The sequence below is a fragment of the Falco punctatus genome, assembly GCF_963210335.1.
Source record: "Falco punctatus genome assembly, chromosome: 7".
NCBI classification, from domain to species: domain Eukaryota; kingdom Metazoa; phylum Chordata; class Aves; order Falconiformes; family Falconidae; genus Falco; species Falco punctatus.
The window spans coordinates 73,004,650-73,016,309 of record NC_137587.1 but is presented as its reverse complement, the minus strand read 5'-3'; the positions used below and the strand labels follow the sequence as shown (position 1 = coordinate 73,016,309).

The following is an 11,660-nucleotide window of genomic DNA, read 5'->3' as shown; positions in this document are numbered from 1 at the left end:
AAACTAAACAAGGCTCTTGCTCATCCCAGCATTTACTGATCTCCAACAAGACTGACAATGTGATTTCCTTCCATGATGAGCAAGGAGAACAGAGCTGGACACAGCTTGGCATAGGACATGGCACTTGGGATTTTTGACTCTTTGCCCAGAATTAAGATTACCCATATCCTTTGCCTCAAAATAGATAATATAACAGTTAGGAAGGTGAATGCCAGGAGGCAGCCAGCTTTTCACAAAATAGTGTGTAGGGTCAGGGCCAGGTCAATCTGCTGCCTAGAGATCTCCCAGCACAACGGGCTGAAAGCAGCTAAAAGCTGTTGTGTTCCTCCCTGCCGAGCCATGAGCCAGCACACTTGTGGACAAGCCAGTCTCTTGCAAAACACCCCCAGCACCTGGCCTTCCCTTTCTACAGGGCATAAAAGTTGATGGCACAAATGTTAACTATGATTTCCACACACACCCCTTTTTGGCCTGCTTGCTTGCAGCAGAGTAAGGGTTTATAGGGTCTCTTCCTTTCTTTGCACCAAATGCTGCATGAAATGGAATAGGGGGAGAACCCAGCTGGGCTGCTTTATTGTGGTCAAATTTGCAGTGCAGTGTTCATACAGGAACCAAGGCACAAAATGCAGGACACATCAGTCAGACTGTCTGCACTGCTGCGCTGGCATTTCAGAGTGACATGAGGTTTAACCATGGTAAAGGAAACCAAAGGCTAGTAAGGAAAACCAGCCTTTTCCACACCCTCTCTCCTTGTGGAAAGCAAGAACTTCTTACAGACAGATTTGGAAACACATCAGCCCATGCTGCACAAGACTCACGTGTTGCAATAGCGGAATATCCCCCGGATATCCACCTCTCGCACGGCAGCGTTCACGATGGGCACAGTGACCATCTCAGGCCCCAGCCCCACCAGCACCAAGGTCCCACCAGAACGAGTGGCCTGGAGAACAAGCACAATAAAAATACGTTACATTTTGCAAAACACAGTCACCTGAGCTTGCACAGCAGTCTGTAAAAAAATAAAGCCACACTTTGTGGCTGTAATGGACTGTCCAGGGCACAGCAGAGAAGCCAGGGGAGAGGCAGGATCCTGTCAGGAGCCCGCAAGTGTGAAACACACAATAAACGAGGCTTAAAAAAGCAGTCTTTTGAAAATCTCTGAAGGATTTTCTAAATCTTATTCTGAAAAATGACTAGCATTTAGGAGTATGAGAAGTACTTTTGGATTTTGGGATTAATGGGAGAGATTTAAAACTAAGAGCCTGATGCTCCACTGGAATTTCTCTTTTTGTAGCTTGTCCCATTTGTCTCCTGTCCTTTCATTGTGAAACTGTGCTACCTGCTCCACAGCTTCACATCAGGCAGTTCATGACAGCAAAACATCTCCTTAACTGCTTTCTTCACCTGCTGGAATTAATTTTCTTAATTATTCTCCTTATTAGGACATATCGTCAACTTGATGTAAGATGCTGTCCTACTCTGACACTGCTGCGTAGCCATGCTGAGTTTCAGGGTCTTATTGTAGTCTCTTCGGTAAGTGGTAAAGCCAAATCAGACAATTATCCCCATGCTGCCTGCAAAGACGTTAACTCTTTAATTGTCTCTCTTAGTTGTTGTCTAATGAGCACCTCCTCTCCCTCACACCAAGCTCACCGAAATTAAGCACTATGGGAGAGAAATAACTGTCATTCACTGCAGCATCCCAGAAAAAGAAAAGCCAATGCCAGACAAGCAATACTCACATAAATGCCAGCCTGGATGCAGGCTTCCACTCCTGTACACTCCACAGTTATCTCGGGCATGCAGCCAAGCAGACTTTCCACTTTGAAGGCCACCTCCTTCGGGGTCTCATTCTTCACCTGAATGGTGAAATCTGCCCCCACCTCCTTGGCTTTTTGAAGGCGAGATGCAGATAAATCTGGGGAACACAAAACAAGTCAAGAACTGGAGCATTATGTGAAGCAGAAGGGAAGAACCTGACCCTGTAATCTGCTTCCTACCCCCATCTGACAATCTCCACAGAGCCACTTTGTTTGGTGACCAGCTGTCAACTCTCTCAGGAGAGAGAAGACAGTATTTGTTATGTGGTAGGACAAGGTGGGGAACTGCAGCCCACTAGTACCTTCTCAAGAATGTATGTAGAGCTCTCAGACCACAGGGCTTCCCACCCTTGATGCAAGTAGGTCACCATCAAGGAGGCCTGATGGAAACACATACGTCTGGGGTCTGAACATGGGTTCACAGGGCAGCACACAAACAGGAGAGGAAAGGGTCTACATCCCCTCCCTCAAATTCACACAGCATTCAGTGAGGAGGCAGGGAGGAGACCTGCTCACTTTTCTGGGCAGACAGAGAAGGATTAGTGATAAGGACAACTTAAAGACACAGATGCCGAAAAGCTTTCCAGCTGCAGAAGAGGGTGTGCTTCAAAGAGGCTAAAGCACCAACTCACAGATGAAAACCACACCATGCAAAGTAATGTCTGAGTGAAGAAACAGCTGCCACCAGGAGACTTAAGGAGTGTCTTCTAAGATGACTGTAGATCTCTCAATTTCTCTTTGGTACTGCAGGAACATCCAAGGTGTGCCAAGGCAAACTAGAAGGCCAAGCTTCCAAACTCCAAAGGGCAAGCACACCCATGCCACAAGCAGGAACCACAGCAGGAACAGCAGTGGCCAAGCACTGGCATGTTGCTGTCTCCACGCTGAAGAGCAGAGGAACCTCAGTGCAGGCAAAGGCAAAAGGCAGCAGGAGGGCAAGACAGACAGGTCAGTGCTGAGCTACACTTGCCCTGTTTGAACAGCATGGTTGCATCTTAACAAAACTGACACCAACTAAGAAAGGCTGCACTGCCTGGTGTCTCTCTGGCAATGACTCTTTCGTGAAGCAGCTTCACTAATTCACACAGAACCTAAACCCACTAGTGAAAACTAACTGTAAAAAAACCACATTATACACACTCTTAGCAAGTTAACCTAGAGAGAAGCCTACAGAGAGGCAAAACCCCACCCCTCCTGCATTTTCCTTCCCTGGCTCTCAAGATCATTTGCTATTGCTCACACCCTCAAGGATACCTCCCTCTCAAAGGGCACTAGGCAGGGAGGCAAGGTTGCTCTGACCTTCCTGATGGCCCAGAAATCACCTAGCTATGGACAGCACAGCACCGAGAAGCCTTTCTGACAGGAGATTCAGGCTCAGAGTATCATTAATGTGGCCATTTCACTTCTAACAGTACCAGATAAGAGCAGATCACAAGCTCTCTGAGGGCTTCCTCAATGAACCATCAGCAGATGCTTTCAGCTGAGCAAACTGCAGAATGCATTAGTTGTCAACACTAAGTGCTGCCCTGCTGTTATAGACCTCTCCCATCCTTTTAGCCTCCTTGTTACAGCGCTGGAGGCTGCTAAGCCTCTCTCAAGCAGTTTCTGTTACAGATGAATGAGCAGGCAAGCCCATAAAAAAAAGGGAATGGATCTAGTAAAATACTGACTTCAAACAGCCCATTAACACACAGCAGCAAAGCTGGTGTTGATAAATATCTGCAAGGGCATGGCTGTACTCTGGTAATCTGTCTACAGGGACCTTGACAGTGCTGTAGATATCTTTTGAAGACCCATAAAATGGTTTGTAAATGAAGCGAACTGCCCAGGTGAGTAGCCACACTGTGTCTTCTCTTCCACGTCCCCAGGAAGGAAGCCACCCATCCCTCTCCAGGCACCACTGGTGACCAGGACATCTCTGGAGATAAGGAGGAGGACAGAAGAGAAAAGAGGCATTTCCCAGGCAGAAACAACCTCTTCGCCTTGCACTGAAGCAGTGATTTACAAGGGCCTGTGTGCTGGCACTGGAAAAGACATTCAGATCTAACATGGAAACTGAGCTGTAACAGCCAAGATTTCCTAGACCCAAACCTCAGGGTGAGCAATGTCTCCTGCCAGAGGTCCTAGGCTTGGATACTTGGAAAATGATACCTTTGCCAGGGGCACACTCCTCTCCAGGACACACTGTGCACCCACACACCACAAAGAGGAACATACCCCTCTCACCAGGGCACAGTCTTCAGAGAAGTCAGGGATGGAGTAGGGGGAAAATACCAAGGGAAAAGAGGAGGAGGACAAGGCTACTGCTCTGACATGAGCCACTCTGACTCAGTCCCAGCACTGGGAGGAAGACAGGCCAGAGGACCTACCCTGCCCATCACATGATGAACAGCACAGACATGCCCCCACTGGCAGCACAAGTGCTTGAGATGCTGGGTGCTGTCACACCCATTGAGATGAGCATCCAGGAGACCTGAGGAGGGAGTTTCAAGAAGGAAAAATAAAGGGTAATAAAATGCAGTCAAAGGAGGAAAAGCCAAGGCTGAAAAGTGAGGGCAGCATCACCCTGGAAGCCTTGACACGGGCTCTCACTCCTGTGGCTGCAGGAGGCATTAGTCACGTCTGCCCCTCAGGCTGTACATATGGTCATGCCTGACCCTCTGCTAGCTGAGCTGCACTCAGAGACCTCCCACGCAGCAAGGGCATGGGCATTTCTGAGGCACCTGAAATGCCTCCAAACGACTTCTGCCTGGCATGGCTTGTGTCTCCCAACTCTCACTGTATGGCAAAGAGACCAGGGGAGCTTGACAGTGCTCCCAGCAACGGACTGAAATCCCCATGAAGTTCAGCCTCAAAACAACAGCTTGCAGCAGACACAGCTGGATTCAACCATTTACAGTCTCTGCCTAGTCACTTACTATATTTTATACTGTCTCTTTGGCAGAAATACATCCAGAGGCAGTGCCTTGGACCAACAGGCCCTCCCAGCCAATGCTTCAAAGTGGCCACTGAAGTCACTCTCAGGCAGCAAACACCCCCCCACACACACCTTTCCTATAGTTGGCCTCTGGTTTGCCAACTTGCTCACGAAGGAAGCCCTCACGTCAGAGAGGCATACAGGATGCACCAGCAATACCGTCAGACCTGGTCAGGGCTGTGATAACGTCTCAGTGTACCTGGCCTAAGTGAATCACTACCAAGCACTTGCTGAAGCTGACAGATCTGCAGGTTACCAAATGAGAAGTTTACCATATTGTTTAGAGCTCCAGACACTTTTAAGTGTTGAGAAGAACCAAGTCATTTGGGTTTTAAACCTTGCAGCAGCTGAACTCCACACAACTCTTGGGCAACTGGTCAATTATACAATTAAAGCAGGGGTCCTCAAACTTTTTCACCAGGGGGCCGGCGTGTGGATGAAGTGGCAGGCAGTCATCTGTGGCTGCTTGGTTTCCCCCCCCAGCCCCCCCGGGGGGGGGGGGGGGGAGGGGGAGGTGCGTGGGGGTTCTGTAAATACCGGGGGCCAGATTGAGGACCCTGGAGGGCCGTATCCAGCCTGTGGGCCGTAGTTTGAGGACCCCTGAATTAAAGGGTTGCATTTGGCCTCTAGTCAGAAATTTGTTTTCACTTCCTGGCTGCTGGAGCTAATTAAAGTTTTAACTGCCAGACCAAGAGTAGCCCATTCTTGTATTTCTGCTTCCATGGAAGTTATCAAATTATACTTAAGCGTCTCATGATGGTTTATAAGCCTTAACAGGCTTGAAACTCTCACACTTTCTATGTTGATCTTCTTTCACAAAGGAGTTGAACTCTTCCTGGTTTCATCCTCCTTGGCCTTGACTTCCAGGGTTTCTGGAGGCACCAGTACCCAGGACTTCAGGTTTAAATAGCACAAGGGGAATAGTTTCCCTTAAGTAGGAATTACTAAATTCATCTTTAGAGACAGTCAGAGTAAGGCAAGACAGTCCAGCACCACCATACAAATTACCCAAACTGTCATCTCACTTTCTGGGGAATAAGACTGCTCTTTTACGTGCCCCTAAGGAGAAAAGCAGCTTTTTAGAGCAACAGCTATACCCACTGTCCACAGCAAGGCAGAAGAACAGGAGAAGGTTGCCCATAAATATCAATCACACAATCAATCAGCAGCAGAGCACAGAAAGTCATATACCTTAGGGAAGAGTAGATGAGGACCCATGAAACAAACTGATCTTCTGCACCTAACTGCAGTCCATCAAATACACCAACACCCTCCCCCCACAAAAGGAAGAACACTAGTCTGACAGGAATAAAGCACTTCAGGGAGAAAAGCAAAGACATCAGAAGCACTAATACCTTTTATCAGGCAAGCTGCTGTACCTAGGAGGAAAGGCAAGCTTTGACACACACAAGCCTTTGGAAGGGTAGGGCTGAGCATTAGTCTCTAGCTACAGTGCCAGCCACTCTCCCAGAGAAGGGACCCGACCCCCTGGCAGAGATATAACTTTCCGAAATTCATTGACTCCAGGTGTGCCAAAGACACTCACCACAGAAGCTGTAGGAGGTGAGTTCTCCCCAGGTCAGGGAAAAGCTTTTAGGTATTTCTATGTTTGTGTGCTGCTTGTCAAAACAAACATTTAAAGCCTTAAGTGCTGTGCGGACACAGCTCTTCACAGATAAACACATCATAAAACCTCCAGGCAATTAATTCAAAGAACCTGGTAGCAAAGTACAAGAGGGCCACCTCACAGGTGTTGGCTCCTAAAGCTGAGAGAAAAAGCAGTTCCTTGAGACAGGCAGCAAAATCCCCAGTGGCAATGAGCCAAACAAAATCCATTCTTCAGCTCATGTTACATACAAATATTTGACTAGAAACAGCACCTTCCACGGGTGTCTCCAAGCATCTCAGCCAAACACCTCTCAGGTGGGAGATGTCTACAAGCCAGGATCATTACCTAGACCAAGGTGCAATATAAGAAGGGATCAATTCCATGTCGCTGAGCTTGCTGACCCTACAAACCAGGTACCAAGAACCTCCTATGGCCACCAGAAGCCCATGGCAGATGCTATAGAGAACTGCTTGCCAAAGGTCCCCAGGAGCAGTCTACAGGCAGAGGCAAGAGCAGCTCCCAGTGTTACAGGGAAGAATACACCCAGATAGGACCAGGGATGGGGCAGCAGGCTAAACCAGCTGCCTCAGCCCCACCAACCCCTGCCAGCTCACCAAGCCCTTCCCCACCCAAGGATTCAGTCACCCATCAGCTCCTGCACCAGCTCAGCTCAGCAGCAAGGTTCCTCATACGTGAAGGCAGAGCTGCTTTTCCTGCCATAGCAACCATCATCCTCAAATAACAACACTTTGCAAAATCTGAGGCCTGGATTGATCACAATCCACCAAGCACGTGCATGCAGGGTGGGGCCAGCAGAGTAAAAAATGCCCTGGACTCAGCGGCAGGAGGATTTAGGGAGAAGGCAATAATCTGCTTTAGGTTTTGACATCAGCTACTACTGAAGGATGCTTCTGCAAAGACAAAAGTGTGGGACCTGAATTTTGTCTCTCAGCCCAAAGAAGGAAACACAGTAAGAGAGAGGTCAAAAATACAGCTGGCCCGAAGTGTGGGAGGTGGAGCAAGAGCCTTCTGAAAGGCAAGCTATACAGAGAAGAGCCCAAACCTTTGAGGTAAGGTGGAGCGAGCTGGGCTGGATTGGCATGGCAAAGAGAAGGGGGGATCGAATGGCTGGCTGCAACAACCAAAAGAGTAGCTGCAAAGATGATGAAGACTCATTTCAATTGTTGCAGAACAGAAAATATCCACAAATGACAGTTTGTGAGTGGATCCTAGAAAAAGCTTCTTCATTCAGTGGTTATGCAGTCCTGGAGTAGGTGCCCCGAAAGACGGGATCTCAACCCTCAGAAGTTTTCTAGGCACAGCTAGACAAAGACATGGCTGCAAGTGGCAGCTGGACTAGAAACCTCCAGGACACAGTTAGATAAGTGAGGCCCATTTCTGAAATGCAGGGTCCCTGAAAAGGCCATTTCAGTCATTGTGGATCATCACTAGAAAATTAACCCCACAGCAGGACAGCAGAAAGAAGGGCAGCAAAGAAGGACTGCACACAGAAGGGACTGTGCAAATACTGTGTCCAGACTATCACCTAGCACTACAAAAGGAAGGAAAAAAACCTGCTCGGAGCAAGCCTCCAAGAATAGCTCCAAATAGGGTATAAAAATATGCTATGTTGTCTGGTCTGCATGCCTAGGTGAAGACTAGAAGCACATGTGATCCAGGTCTACAAGTGCTACAGCAAAAACAAAACCTGATCCTCAAGGCTTGATCTATGAGCCAAAGGCAAAACACAAAGTTGAGGTCAGCAGAGCTCAAAAACAAAAAAAAAAAGAAGGAAAACAGTGATCAGAGGTGAGGCACCAGGAGCAAGCAGAGCTCTTGTAATTCAGAGCTTTGTCATATAGATGCATTGCTTCTCCCAAAAGACCTGCTCAAAGTCTCAAAAAGGTCTCTAGGCTTGATCCAAGGACCACTCATTAGCCTCTGGTTTATTTTCCTTGAAGTACTGTAGCTACTCCACCTGCACAACTTGCCTGTACTAGGAAGCAGAAGTTACTACCCTGGTCTGCTAACCTAGCAGAGAAGCACCTGCATCTTCCTATAGACACCAGTCATTCAGAGATCAAAGTCTTGTCCTGGGGAATGAAGTGTTTATTAAGATTGCCCCTAGACAGGTGCACATTACTACTCCATGAACAGACTTTCCGTTGTGCTTGGGCTGCCTTCCCCAGCAGTTAACTTGAAGGAATAATTTGGAATTAGTCAAAGTGTTGTACCATGGGAAACAGGCACACTCTTAAGGGTTAAAAGGACTTACCAGTAATTACCACAGCCGCTGCACCCATCATCTTAGCAACAAGCACATTAACAAGGCCAATTGGTCCTGCATACAAAGGGGAGAAAGAGAACATATACAACTGCCAGACAGCACCAGCTGCAGTCTCTAAAAACATGCCCAGAGCTCAGTGTGTTCCTAGGCTAAAGGAGGCTCCAGCTGTGTTTCCAGGTGGGCAGCTTTGGGATCACACAGTCACCATGATCCCAGGGCAGTGAGAGCAGCTGCTGAGAGAGCAGCTATTGCTATATGAGGGGCTCCGCAAGGAAAACACCACCCGCTCCTCTGCTCTCTTGAGCTGGTCGGCTCAGCACATCTGACACTGCACTGTGCATTTGGGCTGCTCAAAATGCAGCACTGTAGTGTAGCACGGGCAAGGGCAGCCTCAGGGTCCAGCCCCCAGCATCCCTGTAACTGCTATGACCCACGCTTACGGCTTGCACCCTGTCCATCCCCCTCCACGCTGTGGCAGGTAGAGAATGCAAAGACTGAGTATGTTCACCATACCAGAGCCAGACACAAAGACTTTGCTTCCCAGAGTGACTCCTGCTCTTTTGCAGGCATGGATTCCCACCGAAAGAGGCTCAATAAGGGCTCCTTCTTCAAAGGTGACATTATCTGGAAGCCTGCAAGAACCAGACAAAAGCAACAATCACCAAAGAGGTTTATGAGGGTGATGAGAAAGCCAGGACACTCAAAGACCAAATATTCTGTGATCCTATGGGTCTAAATCACAGTGGCAAAATACACTCTCACCTGTGGTCTGAGAAATGCAGGGCTGGAAGGCATTTCAAGAGGTTATATTGCCTCCTTCCCTCCTCTGAAGCAGCATCAAGGGCACCTAAACCGTTTACCAGTGAGGTTTGCCCAAGCATCAAACACAGGGACCTACAAATTCCCCTACATCAACTGTCCAGTACTCTGTGAGTCAACCCAAAAACACCTTTGCCACTCATACCCTTTGAAATAAACTCCACAGTTGTGAATGTACCACCGTGAAGACTGCCCTATGGCTGGGACACATCAGTCAGCCTCCAGACCCCTCATCTGGGTTGAATCATTTGGCTCCATGCTTTTACTTGCTGCCAGTGGTGATGCCACATAAAGCAAAGGCAGCCAGATCCCGGTCTCTCCATCATGCTCTGGATGTCCTCCCCTGATGCACCAAGTGTTTCAACCACTGGCTGGTCTCAGCACACACCCTCCCAGCAGTCAGGGAAAACGCGTACAGTGGGAATCGAACACCTTTTGGACAGAAACAGCATCATAATGCAGTTAGCATACATGATAGAAAAAAGCAGAGGTGGGTGAAACCCTTCTGAACTGCTGGTAAAAATAAATCTCAGCCCCACAATGCAGCCCCCTTCAGAAAGCCACCAGCATGGCTCTCACACAGCAGGAGCTGTGAGCTGTGTCTTTCTGACAGTCCTGGGAAGCTCAAGGTCAGATCTCAGCCGGGCCAGCACAAAACCAAGTAACGGAAATAACAGTTGTGGGAAGACAGCTGTAAGGTATCTGTATGTCCCTCATCTCCAGGAAGCATTAAAGGGCTGACTCCAGGAGTTCAGTTGTCTCAGAGTCTGGCATCACATTTGCTACTACTGGGTCTGGGCACTGTCCTGTCAATGGGGAGGGCAGCTTTGCAGCATGTTCCCACATCCATCAAATTACTCAGAGCATCCAACACAGAGTCTGTCCACCAGTAGAAGGACAGACAATATCTGCCCAAATATGCAAGAGCCCATTGAGCTCAGCCATCATCTTTTCTTAGCAAATTTGTGCTGGCAGAGTGACTTTGTGCCAGCGACTCTGCTCTATATCAGATGGCCACCACATAGTTCACCTGAAACCAGGAGCACCAGATCCAGGCTTTTTTGCATTTCAAAGCTTAAACCATCCCCCACAGTTAAAGTAGTATTAACTCAAACTGGAGAAAAAAGCAAAACCCTGGAAGACAACAGCTACAAACCAGCCACTTCCGCCCAAGGAAAAACTTGTGATGTTGTCAGAAAATGTTATTTTAACAACACACAGGAGATCAGTGACAGTAGGTCTGGACAGCGAGAAGTTAGTCCCATCCAGACCAGCATCTCATCTGACAGCAACTGCTTGGGATCGCTTTGAAAGAAGCTTCCTGCCTGAGGACTCCTCCTATAAGAAGAACATTCGAGTGTCTCCTTCCAACTGATATGATCCTGACTTTCTCTGCAGACACCAAAGATCAATCCCAAGGACATTCCTACTCATAGATAAGTACCAGCTCCATACAGACTGAGAAAGCACAAGCTCCACATGTAGACCAGCCTCAGGGGGGGAACTACCTTAGACTGTTTTTAAACCCTTGTGCAAACACACTTATGTGGGTCTAACACTGCAGAGGTTTATTTGCCAGAGTACTTAAGCACAGACTTGCTTTTAGCAAATATGTCAGTCCTGCCACAATTAAAAACATACTCAAGTTTGCTGAACTGGATATGAAAACAAATGTGTAATGCTGGCAGCTTAGTGGGGCCACTCAGCGCCACAGAAAAAAAAAGCAGCTTAGCAGGAACACTGCTTTCTGTTCCTGCTCTGTTCTAAGTAGGATGACTTCGTTTCAAAGACAGAGCAAGGTTTCAGCAGTCAATGTGGTGTTTCCTGAAAAGCAGCAGTAAAGCTAGCTCAGCTCAAAGAATCAAAGACCTTCAGGCACCATCCTAAGAAGCAAGGATATTAAAAGATAGCAGAAAAAAAAACCCAACAGCAGGGAGTAAATGGGAAAAGAAAAATAATTAAAGGGTAAAACAGCGGTGACATCCCAGGAAACATGCAAGAAATGTTTGTTTATGTCTGGCACCAGAGGGGATAAACTACACCTGCCTGACAAGCCCTTTGCAAAGTGGCTGCCATCCAAGCCTTATACACGTTATTTATGGATCAGAAAGCATTAAAACATGTCATGTTCAAGCAAAGAGTGCTCAC

General features: G+C 47.9%; 1 protein-coding gene across 2 annotated transcripts in view; it reads right to left on the bottom strand.

Moving 5' to 3' along the window:
* SORD (sorbitol dehydrogenase) overlaps nt 1-11,660 on the bottom strand; it is a 35,443-nt gene that overhangs the window by 2,010 nt on the left and 21,773 nt on the right. For both annotated transcript variants that reach the window (XM_080397155.1, XM_080397156.1), the window contains exons 5-8: nt 9,207-9,325; nt 8,682-8,747; nt 1,743-1,918; nt 819-940 (exon numbers count right to left, since the gene is read on the bottom strand). In XM_080397155.1, the coding sequence (XP_080253281.1) occupies nt 819-940; nt 1,743-1,918; nt 8,682-8,747; nt 9,207-9,325 (483 nt within the window). The remainder of the gene's footprint in view (nt 1-818; nt 941-1,742; nt 1,919-8,681; nt 8,748-9,206; nt 9,326-11,660) is intronic.